Source organism: Schistocerca cancellata, chromosome 1 (genome assembly GCF_023864275.1).
Source record: "Schistocerca cancellata isolate TAMUIC-IGC-003103 chromosome 1, iqSchCanc2.1, whole genome shotgun sequence".
In the NCBI taxonomy this organism is placed as follows: domain Eukaryota; kingdom Metazoa; phylum Arthropoda; class Insecta; order Orthoptera; family Acrididae; genus Schistocerca; species Schistocerca cancellata.
Window position 1 is genome coordinate 412,974,788 of NC_064626.1, and position 12,432 is coordinate 412,987,219.

At 42.6% G+C, this 12,432-nt stretch overlaps 1 protein-coding gene across 2 annotated transcripts in view; it reads left to right on the forward strand.

Annotated features, from left to right (window-relative positions):
- Window positions 1-9,897, forward strand: part of LOC126175765 (DNA oxidative demethylase ALKBH2-like) — a 160,065-nt gene extending 150,168 nt beyond the window's left edge. For both annotated transcript variants that reach the window (XM_049922737.1, XM_049922746.1), the window contains exon 5: window positions 9,497-9,897. In XM_049922737.1, the coding sequence (XP_049778694.1) occupies window positions 9,497-9,678 (182 nt within the window). In that variant the 3' untranslated portion in view covers window positions 9,679-9,897. The remainder of the gene's footprint in view (window positions 1-9,496) is intronic.
- The last annotated feature ends 2,535 nt before the right edge of the window (window positions 9,898-12,432 follow it).

Genomic DNA, 12,432 nt, shown 5'->3' on the forward strand with positions numbered 1-12,432 from the left:
TATTTACAATTTCATGTTATCTCCTTCAATGTACTCTCCTCCTCGGTCTCTACACCGCTCCATACGAATTTTCCAGTGTTCATAGCAATGCTGCAGATCATTTTCGGTAAGTCCATACATTACTTCCGTCGCTTTTTCTTTTACTGCTTCAACAGTCTCAAATCTAGTTCCTTTCAAAGCTGACTTGACTTTAGGGAAAAGAAAAAAGTCACAGGGGGCCAAATCAGGTGAGCAGGGTGGATGATCTAAGATGGGAATGTTGTGTTTTGCCAAAAACGTCTTCACTGACAACGCACTGTGAGCTGGGGCATTGTCTTGGTGAAGGATCCATGACTTTTTTCTCCACAAATCGTTCCGTTTTCTCCGTACTCGCTCACGTAGGGTAGCCAGGACGCTAATGTAGTAATGCTGATTCACTGTTTGTCCCTCTGGTACCCAGTCAATGTGCACAATCCCTTTGATATAAAAAAAAAAACAATCATCATTGCCTTGAATTTCGATTTTGACATTCGTGCTTTTTTTTGTCGTGGAGAACCAGGAGTTTTCCAATGAATCGATTGGCGTTTAGTTTCGGGATCGTAAGTAAAAAACCACGATTCATCGCAAGTAATAACATTTTGTAAGAAGGTGGGATCACTTTCAATGTTTTCCAGGACGTCAGAACAAATCATTCTTCGTCGTTCCTTCTGTTCAATTGTGAGACACTTTGGAACCATTTTTGAACACACTTTGTTCATGTTGAAACTTTCATGAAGAATCTGCCTAACACTTTCCTTGTCAACTCCTGGTAACTCAGACACTGCTCTGATTGTTAAACGGCGATCTTGTCGAACAAGTTTACCGATTTTTTCAATGTTTGCATCAGTTTTTGCTGACAATGGTCTGCCAGTGCGAGTGTCATCACTGGTGTCTTCGCGGCCATCTTTAAATCGTTTAAACCACTCAAACACTTGTGTTCGCGATAAACAATCATCGCCGTACACTTGTTGTAACATTACAAACGTTTCACTTGCAGATTTTCCTAGTTTGAAACAAAATTTGATGTTAACACGCTGTTCTTTCTGTACACTCAACATTTTCCGACGCACAGACAAAACGTCAACTACTTAAAACAGACGCCACGGGCAGAGTGCTTGGAGGCAGATGAAACTCGAGCAGTAGGCGGAGCGAGAGTCACGTGACAGGCCACGCGACTTTCAGCCTTATTGCATTCGTTTTATTGTTTCACCAGTACTAGTCCGGTTTTTTTTCTAGCCACACCTCGTATACCACACTTCCCTAAAACTCTCCCCACTACAATCCTTACATGCTCGTTCCACTTCACATTTGCTTTGCAACGTTACGTGTAGACACTTAATCGATATGTCTGTCAAGTAGCATACTAGTAATGCTGTATTAGAATGTTACGGGACTATTTTTCCTAGTCATCTACATTAACTTATGTTTTTCTACATTTAGAGCAAACTGCCATTCGTCGCACCAAATAGATATTGTGTTTAAATGATCCTGTACCCTCAAACAATCACTCAACTTCGACACCTTCCCGCACGCCACAGCAAACAGCTGCAGATTGTTGCTCACATATCCGTCAGATCATTTATTTATATAGAGTAACAGCGGTCTTATCACACTTCACTGGTACACTCCTGACAATAAACTTGTCTCTGATTAACACTCGCCGTCGAGGACAAAGTAAGAAGTCTTGTTACTTAAGAAGTCTTCGAGCCACTCTGATATCTGGTTAGCTATTCCATAAGCTCATAGCTTCGTTAATGGGCTGCAAAGGACCGCCGACTCAAACGCTTTTCCGAAATCTAGGGGTATGGAACCACTTCTCCGTAGTTCGCAGGATATCGTGTCAGGAAAGGGCAAGCTGAGTTTCACACGAGTGAAACTTTCTAAAACCATGTTGATTTCTGGACAGAAGATTTTCCGTCTCAAGGAACTTTATTATATTCGAACTGAGAATATGTTCAAGAATTCTGCGGCAAACTGTTGTTTACTTTTGATGGCCAGTTCTTTTGCGCTTCTTATACATAGGACTCAGCTGCGCTATTTTCCAATCGATTGGGTCTTTGTGCTGTGCTCCAGATTTGCGATAAATGCGAGCTAAATAAGAGGCGAATGTCGTAAAGTACTCTTTGTAAAACCGAATGTGGATTCCACACAGACCTGGACAACATTGTCTGCCTTCATGTGTTGTGGCAACAGTGGTGTACGGAGGAGTTGGTGCTACAGTTTGGGAGTGCTTTTCGTTGTTAGGGTGTGGTTCTCTTATTGCTTTTAAGAGGGGAAGGATGCAAACACATTTTGCGGAATTCTGTAGTACGTCCAATAGTGGAGAGTTCATAGACAATGACTAATTGTATGATCACGATAATGCACCATGCAATAAAGTAGCGTCTGTGAGGCAGTGGTTTGTGAAGAATAATATTCGTGGAATGGACTAGGCTGCCCAGAATCTGTTCGACAACCCTTCTTGAAAACGAGAACGACATGTTATTGGGAACTCTTCGCTCCTCAAGAGAACTACGGTACACTTTCTAGTATAGGCGCAAGTTCTTTCACGCACTTTGTGTAGTATCGCGAAATTTTACGCAATATCGTGACCCTACTCTGTTGAGCGACTAAGTAACTTTTCCATCCAATGGTAACTTACTTCGATCTCTGTCATTTTGTCGTTCGTGCGACAAATTAAAGGAGCTACTGAAGTACGACCCTTCTCTGTGGAATGCTTTTGGAAAAAGCGATTTAGTACTTTGGTCTTTTCTTTTTCATCCTCCGTTTCAGTGCCTTTATGATCACAGAATAGGAAAGATGGTTTCGATCCCATTACTGATATAACGTAAGACCAAATTTTCTTAGCATTTTTTGCCGGCAGGTAGAACTGTACTTTCGAATTGGTTGAACACACTACAGATGGCTATCCTCAGTTTAATTTTGGCTTCCTTCACTTTTGTTTGAGAAGCTTTGGCTACGTTTGGATTTGCAGTGAAGCTGTCTCTGCTTCCGGGAGTAGCTTTATAATGCAGCTTTAGAACCACCTCAGGTCTTTTCCATTCTTACAGCTTTATTCAGCCCATACCTGTCGAAAGCATACTGCTCAAGGCTCTTGAACTTTGTCCATTGACATTCAAATTTGGTAGTGCTGGAGCTGAGATTTTCACGCTGAACGCAGAGGTAATCTGAAATAAGTTTCTTGTCACACTCGCTAAGCAGAAATACCTCCCTACATTTCTTTGTATTCCTATTCACAGGCGTATTTATAACTCAAGTCGTACCGTCAGTATGGCCTCGCGTGTTCCTACATTTGTCCGGAATTCATACTGATCTTCCCCGATGTCAGGTTCTGCCAGTTTTTCCATTCTTCTATACATGACTTGTGTTGGTATTTTGCAAGCGTGACTTATTAAAATCATGGTTTAGTGATATTCACACCTGTCTACTTTGGAGTATCCGATATAGATTTAACTATTACCGTTCATTGAGAAATTTTGAAACTCACCTTCTCGCTTTCCATTTTCCTCTTTCCTCTTTTAACTTAAAAACTCTACTGTATATTCCCCTTTTAGTGTTTTTCATGTTATGTACTCTGGGCCCCATTCATGTACTGCTAACGCTTACTCAAGGTCAAACCTAGAATTTTTATCTGTCACTTCTCACTCACTCCACCTCTGGCAATGTAGAAAGTTTCAGGTTGGACAGTTATTCTAATCAACGTTAAACTGTAGGTCCTCCAATAAGTGAATGGGTAAATGAGCTCAAACGTCGGAGGAAGGCAACGGCATTATAACCTTAATACAAAAAAGTCTAGTAAAGCACCATGGTGCTCAAACCAACCCTGGAGTAGATTAAAGCTTTAGCTTTTCTTTAACTTCATTGAAAATAGCAAAATTATCTGCAAAAAGACTGAGGTTACAATTAATGTGTTCTGTCATGTCATGAATACAGAGGATGAACAGTAAGTGCCTCAACAAGTAGTTCAGTGCGTAAACGTCAGCGCATTTGCGATAAAATTAGCGGGAAGACGGGTTATTCGCATACCTGCAATGGGTTTGACGGAGCACCGAATGAGCCAAGTCGGAACAAATTCCCTGGAGTAGGTGACATACCCTCAGAATCACCGAGATCCTTGGAACGGTCAGCCATGAAAAAACCGTCCCACCTTGTGTACAAGATATAGGAAAATGGCAAAGTGTCCCACACTTTAAGAAGAATGGAATAATTATATTTCTGAAAAAGACAGGTGCTGACAGGGGTGAATATTATCAAGCTATAACTTTAATAATTCATTTTAGCAAAATACTGACGCAAATAACCTACAGAAGAATGGAAAAACTGGTAGAGAATGACGAGGAAGAGCAGTTTGGTTCTGGAAAAACGTAGGAACACGCAAAGGAATACTGACTTATCTTAGACGACAGAGTTGTAGAATTCCTCTTGATACTTCACAAAGTAAGCAGGTTCAAAAATGGCTCTGAGCACTATGGGACTTAACATCTGTGGTCATCAGTCCCCTAGAACTTAGAACTACTTAAACCTAACTAACCTATGGACATCACACACATCCATGCCCGAGGCAGGATTCGAACCTGCGACCGTAGCGGTCACGCGGTTCCAGACTGAAGCGTCTAGTAAGCAGGTACTCGGGTAGCAGAGTACTTGTGGAGTGCACATGGGTGTCTTTAGATTCAGCAGTAGTTAGAAGTATTCCAATGGACACTCGCCCTTCGACAGCCAGTCTGCAAGAGCTGGGGCTATATGCAGTTAGTCTTCCGAAGTACTTTTGAACACGTTTGCAAAAACCACCTTGAGCAACTAGGTCGACAGCTTGTCATCACGCTACCAGCTAGTGTTAACCACATCCTCCTTCAACTGCTTTACTGTTGTGGAGAAATCATCTGATTTTCATCTTCCTTCTTTTTCAAAAAATTTCTAATTAAATTTTTTTGACACTCATGTTAAAAAAAATGGCTCAAATGGCTCTGAGCACTATGGGACGTAACATCTATGGTCATCACTCCCCTAGAACTTAGAACTATCTAAACCTAACTAACATAAGGACATCACACACATCCATGCCCGAGGCAGGATTCGAACCTGCGACCGTAGCGGTCCCGCGGTTCCAGACTGAAGCGCCTAGAACCGCACGGCCACACCGGCCAGCCTGTCATGTTCCAAACATCGCCTGCATAAAGTGTCCTGTTATCTTTCGGACGTCCTGTTGAGAAAATATGCTCTCATTTCTTTTTTCGTCTAATGTTTGGACGTAATATTTGCCCTATGAGTCACGCTTGACGTAATCCCCAGCAACAGACTATACACTATGTGATCAAAAGTATGCGGACACACCCCAAAACATACGTTTCTCATATTAGGTGCACTGTGCTGCCACCTACTGCCAGATACTCCATATCAGCGACCTCGGTAGTCATTAGACATCGTGAGAGAGCAGAATGGTGCGCTCCGTTGAACTCACGGACTTCGAACGTGGTCAGGTGATTGTGTGTCACTTGTCATACGTCTGTACGCGATGTTTTCACACTCCTAAACGTCCCTAGGTCCACAATTTTTGTTGTGATAGTGAAGTGGAAACGTGAAGGGACACGTACAGCACAAAAGCGTACAGGCTGACCTCATCTGTTGCCTGACAGAGACCGCCGACAGTTGAAGGGGGTCGTAATGTGTAATAGGCATATATCTATCCAGACCATCACACAGGAAATCCAAACTGCATCAGGATCCACTGCAAGTACTGTGACAATTAGCGGGGGTTGAGCAAAACCTGGATTTCATGGTCGAGCGGCTACTCATAAGCCACATATCACGCCGGTAAATGCCAAACGACGCTTCGCTTGGTGTAAGGAGCGTAAACATTGGACGACTGAACAGTGGAAAAAAGTAATGTGGAGTGACGTATCACGGTACACAATGTGGCAATCCGATGGCAGGGTGTGGGTATGGCGAATGCCCGGTAAATGTCATCTGCCAGCGTGTGTAGTGCCAACAGTAAAATTCGGAGGCGGTGGTGTTGTGATGTGGTCGTGTTTTTCATGGAGGGGGCTTGCACCCCTTGTTGTTTTGCGTGGCACTATCACAGCACAGGCCTACATTGATGGTTTAAACACCTTCCTGCTTCCCACTGTTGAAGAGCAATTCGGGGATGGCGATTGCGTCTTTCAACACGATCGAGCACCTGTCCATAATGCATGGCCAGTGGCGGAGTGGTTACACGAGAATCACATCCCTGTAATGGACTGGCCTGCACAGAGTCCTGACCTGAATCCTATAGAACACCTCTAGGATGTTTTGGAACGCCGACTTTGTGCCAGGCCTCACCGACTGACATCGATACCTCTCCCCAGTGCAGCACTCCTTGAAGAATGGGCTGCTATTCCCCAAGAAACCTTCCAGCACCTGATTGAACGTATGCCTGCGAGAGTGGAAGCTGTCATCAAGGCTAAGGGTGGGCCAACAACATACTGAATTCCAGCATTGCCGATGGCGGGCGCCACAAATTTGTAAGTCACTTTCAGCCAGATGTCCGGATACTTTTGATCACATAGTGTACGTGGTAAATTTCAAAGGGCTTTGTAAGTGTAACTACGTGTGTCTACCGTTAAACTTGGAAATAGCTTTATGGTGGTGTTGATCAGTTTTGTGGTGTTCCTTTGCTCCTGTTGTCCTCATCCCTTCCTTGGGATGTGCTGTTTTCATGATTTGCAAATTTACTTTTGTTTTAGCCCTTTGGCTGGGTTCCACTAGTATTGCTGCAGTGGCGAGGTAACATAAGAGAGGAAACTTGTTTCCTCCACTCGTCTATGAACTGTGTAAACTTTTTCTATGTGCTACCGCGTTTTGACTATTTGTGTATCATATTTTCTGAGTTGGACATCCTAGAACAGCCTAAAAACCGCACTAAGACTGGCTTGTTAAAGTATCAGATGCGTAACTTATAGTAGATGGCACCCACAGAGCTCTCAAAGAAATTAACGAAACACCTCAGTTGTATCCAACAGTAGTTCTGAGCTCATAGGCATTATTAGCATCATTGAATCCATATGCCATGCAGAGTCTTCCCCTATTAGTAGAAAAGAAAATTATATGTATCAGAAACAAAAAAAAATTATCATTTGTGATGAATGCCAGAATGTGCGAAAATAGTGCATTTAGTGCATAAACACACTGATCTACAAAACTTGAAGACAAAAGTAGCTTTCAGATGATTGAACACTGCCAAGTAACACAACCGACGGAACTTGTATCATACATAGAAAGAATTGTTGCAATATTGTACGAAAGGCGACTGACAGAAATGCGCAATGAAACGAACAGGAATGACACTTTGTTCAAAGCCAATAATTACACTGAATTCACCACAATTCCATGGACATTGTGGACGATGGGACATGGTTCTCAATAGTGTGAGTGATCATCACGGTGGCACTGCATACTGTGCAGTGTGTTCCAAAGATAGCCATGAAGTTGGTAAGGAATTCTTGTGGTGGTACAGTTTCTTCCTACACCAGCATGTTGACAACTGCTGGATGGTCGTTCGTGCATGTGGACATATTGCAATATGTCTCCCCAATGCATTACAAATGTAATCAATGAGATTTAAGTCAGAGGAATGGGCAGGCCAATCCGTTTGTCAAATATCCAGTTGTTCCAAGAGCTCGTCCATCTGCACTGTTCGATGCAGTCATGCAGTGCCTTTCATAAAAATAACGTCAGAGCCGAATGCACCCCCGAAAAGACACCCATGGAGGAGTAGTATATTGCACAATAACGTTGATGTGTGGGAGTACCGTGTTCACAGATTTTGAGGTTATTAGTTCTATATAAAGTTATGTATGTATTAAACTGGGGACCTAGAAACGATGGAGAGGCTGCCTCCCGCCGTAGCCCTCAGTGGTTCACAAACCCACAGCAGACCACCCACCCCTCCGCCACCTCACACCAAACCCAGGGTTATTGTGCAGTTCGGTCGCTAGTGGTCAATCCTCGTGAGGCAATGATATCACGCTAGTTAGTGTTTTGTGCTTTGACCATCGCCACATGTCCTGAAACTTGAGATGTCATTGGTTGCTTGAGTATCACTCTAGCAGTGCTATGTTTGATTCTGCTAGCATTCATTTAGCTATGTGAACATTTCCAAAGTAATTACTTCTGTCGAGCAGAGAGCAACGAGGCTGCAACGTAAATGTAATGAGTCTCCCAAGGAGCAGCGAGGTGTGCAAGTAACGACGCTGCAGTTATAAACATATCCCTAAGGGTTCACTGTTGGCACATTGCACCTCGCTGCTCATTGGAAGCCTTGTTACATTTACACTGCAACCTTGGTGTTCGTCGAGAGTAATTATGCAGCAGCTGTTCGCATATCGTCCTGCTGAAGTGGACTTGAAGCAGCCAATGTTTCAAGATGGCCAGCGAATGCTGCTGTTCCAAACACAAACTAGCTTGATGTCATTGCCCAGTGTGTGTCACAGCGAGTAGCGCAGCAAGATGATCTTGTAGCCAAAGGACTTCGACATGTTGTACTTCATATGGGACAAGAACTGTTCGTGCAGGATCGCCCAGACTAGAGGGTGTGAACTGTCAATATATCCTGACATTCTATGTACACTAGTACCAGGATCTTCTTCCAGTTACTGAAATGCTCACTCCTCTACAACAGGAGTAGAAACGGTGTGAGATCTGCCGCAATCCACCATTGTTGGCGCTATGGAAACAAAGTCTGCTAGTTGGAGGTAAGGTGACTGAATAACAGTGCACATCTGGATATTTTTCAGTGTACGGGAGACAGGTTCGACAGATGCTTCCATTTGCCAGACCATAATAGATCATCATGTCTGCCATTTCCTGTGCCGAATAATAGGCTTCCATTGTGCTGATAAGTTTGAAGATAAAACTACACTGTGAAAGCATTTCACAAACTTATAAAAACAGAAACTGATTCCATTAGAACTAATGTCAACACTGCACTTATCCAGGACTGTGAATACAGTTTACAGTAGCAAACGTAATAGATGTTTACTGCAGGCTATATCGTGTACAATAACAAAGGAATGTGTCCTCATTTGTTGACTGCATTCTGTACATCGTTAACACTAACGAAGAGCTAACAGTAGATGCTCTATGTTTGACAGCAGCTAAGATGAACAAGTGCCCTTAGTTCTTAACACTGGAACATCAGTTTTAGAGCCCATGTCTTGTTTTTGGCTCTACCATCTCAAGATATTGTGTACTTTTTTTTAACACCCTATCTTTCAGCCGACCTGGGCTGAACACCCCAACCCTACTCCCTGGCTCAAAATCTAATGCTCCGTGTGTGTTGCTCTAAGTGAGTAAGGTAAATAATTGTTTAGATACAAAGACAAAAGTATCAGGTAGAGAGCTGTCATTTCATGAAGGCCCTGGGAGTTTTTAACTGCAGCTAGTGCACAACATTTGCAGAATTAAGTATTTTGGGACTGAAGCATTGAACGTGTTGCAGTGAAGCTGCTGCTGGAGCACGGCAGCCTGCTGATGATGAACCCGCCAACCAACCGGCTGTGGTTCCACGCGCTGCCGCGGCGCAAGTCCTGCCAGCAGCCGCGCATCAACCTCACCTTCCGGAAGATGCTGCCACAACCACAGCCTGCACAGCGCAAGAGGTCTGCTCCCACCACTCGCTGACCGGTGTACTTCTATTTCCTGTTACTGCTGTCACCGAACCTATGGACACTGAAGCGCAGTTGCTAGTTTATGTATTTATTGATCCAAAGAAGTAAGTGTTAATTGATGCAAAGAAATACAGAAAACGAAATGGAAAATGCACGAAGTTTGCATTACTATACCAATTCATCATTGTGTAAAACTGCACTGTTCAAAATAAAAACGGTATGATGCACATAACCATTTGCTGACATTCCTAAAATAAGTTTATCCTGCTATAGAATGTGTATAAATGTTACCAGACAATCATGTGATCCTCGGCTGCTGTCGTAAGTCAAAGCAAGAAATAGTGTGTATGTGCCACGCTTTGTATAACAGTAATGTAGGTCGATGTGCAGACTTCACAGCATGACAGGAAGAAGCCATAATGTTTGTACATGACCTTATTTGTTTAGCCTGATCTAATTAGGGTCATCAGGCCATCTCTTACACTAGACCAGGGCTCCACAAATACAGTACCTTTTTTACATCACAGTTACCTAATACATAAAAATTTTAATATGACAAATAGTATTAACATGACCTGAGTGTCTATAGTGACAATGTGAGTAAATAATACTGACTATGAACTAACTACATTAATACTGGCAGTACTTCTACTACAGCTGCTGCCAATAATAGTGGTAAATGTAATAATAAATAATAATAATAATAATAATAATAATAATAATAATAATATTGCTTTAGTAGATATGTCATTACCTGCCTTCTGAATCTGGAGATGTTCAGTTCTCTAATATAATGCGGGAGGTTATTCCAGAGTCGGGTTACTACTACAGGTCGAGGAGAGATGTGAGGGACAGTGTACACTGATAACACGGTAGAGAGACAGAAGGAATGTAAATCTCTGCACTTGTCTGCACGCAGCCAGGATAGCTGTGCATATGATGGTAAAATATGATCAAATAGTCAAACATCACAGATATAACGAACACAGCTATTTACAACCAGTTCCAGGCACCGTGAGATTTCCTAAAAAAGGCCTTGCAGGATAACATCATGTGTAACTTATAACTCGATGTATTACTGTTTGTAGAAGTTTCTTCTTCAGGTCAAGAGCAAATAGCTTTTTATATTTTGTACAGCATGGAAAGATTCTGATGCCATCTTGCATGTTCCAGTTATGTGCTCAGTCCACCTTAGATTTTTGTTTGTTATTACTTCTAGACTCTTTGATGAGGGAGAGAAGTTGATTGTCCCATTCAGGATTAAAGATGGTAGGAATTCCTGATATTTTGGTTAATGAACCTAGAATGACCATTAAGTACCGCTTGGGTTTTAGATGGATTGAGCTTTAATTCTATATCATGCACCCATTTTAATGGTGCACACAGCTTTCTTCAGATTCATTGGATTTGCTCTTAGATATAACTGGAGGTCATCAGTGCACATGTGGTTTTGCAGTAGGATAAAACTAGTAACACATCATTGACATACAATGAAAAGAGAATAGGACCTAGTACCGAATCCTGGGGGACGCCTGACACTATCTGCCTCCATTGTAACTTTGTAGTGACGGACATCACGCATTGCTGGCGAGGCGTCAGGTATAAGTGAAACCATTGCACTGTACTTTGCGAGAGATATAGGCTGCTAAGTTTGGCAAGTAAAATATCAAAGTCTGCAGTGTTAAAGGCTTTCATTAAATTCAAGAAGTACATGACAATCGCCTCTTGTGTACCCTTGACTCATCCTGAGTGAAATTAGCTGATTTGTCAGGGTATCAAAGTGGACTGTCCAATTTGTATGAAGGAATGGTGTAGTACTGGCTTCCATGCAGCACAGTGCAATAAGTGCTCGTAATAAGGTACTGTCTGACAGGGACCAGAGACAAGTGACACACCTTGTCAATGATAGTTCATTTCAAATCCAGAAATACTTCAAGATTTGCTACTATGGCGAATGCAAGTTCACCTCAAGTGGTTTCCAAGAAAACATTGCTAAGGGAACTGTGTGTAGTGGAGATTTGTAGTATGATTTCGTGCAAGAGGCCATTGCCCATAGTGACACATAAAGATGTACGTCTTCAGTGGACCAAATATAACAGAAACTAGTTAGTAGACGACTAGAGGCTTGAAGCGTGGTCGACGAGTCGTTTTTTCCCAAATGGCGTCGAGTTTATCGAATGCCTAACGAGGCATTCAACCTGCGTTGTGTGTAGCGTATAGTTCAGGCTGAAGGTTCTTCTTTGTCGTTTTGGGTCTGTTTTTCGAACCATGACTTGAGCTCAATAATCCAGGTTACAGTGAACAGGGATGAGAATTTTTTTTTCTATATTCTCCGTTACCAAGAGTTACCTTTTCTTCTATATCCCCATAAAGTGCATGTGCTATGGATACTCCCGTTTTCCCGGATGACAACAGCTCTGTTCACAGGAGTGCACGCTGGGACTATTTGCAACTGCATGTGGAACAAAGCAGCCAACATCGCCGAAATTTGGTACCCCTATGGGATATAAGGATAAATGAATGATTTCATGTGGATATGGCGAAAGGAGAAACTTGTAGACTCTGTTGCTTGTTGAACTGAGGCTTTCCGAAGGCTAGAAGTGATGTTCCATGGTATTAGCTCCATGTCTCCTGGGGGTGATCAATCCTGTTACCTAGGGTGCTTACATCCCCATTTCCGAAAAAGTGACAACCATGAAAAAACCATCAGAATTAATTCAAATGTAGAATCTACAGCAATACTGTCTACAAAATGGATTAAACGGCA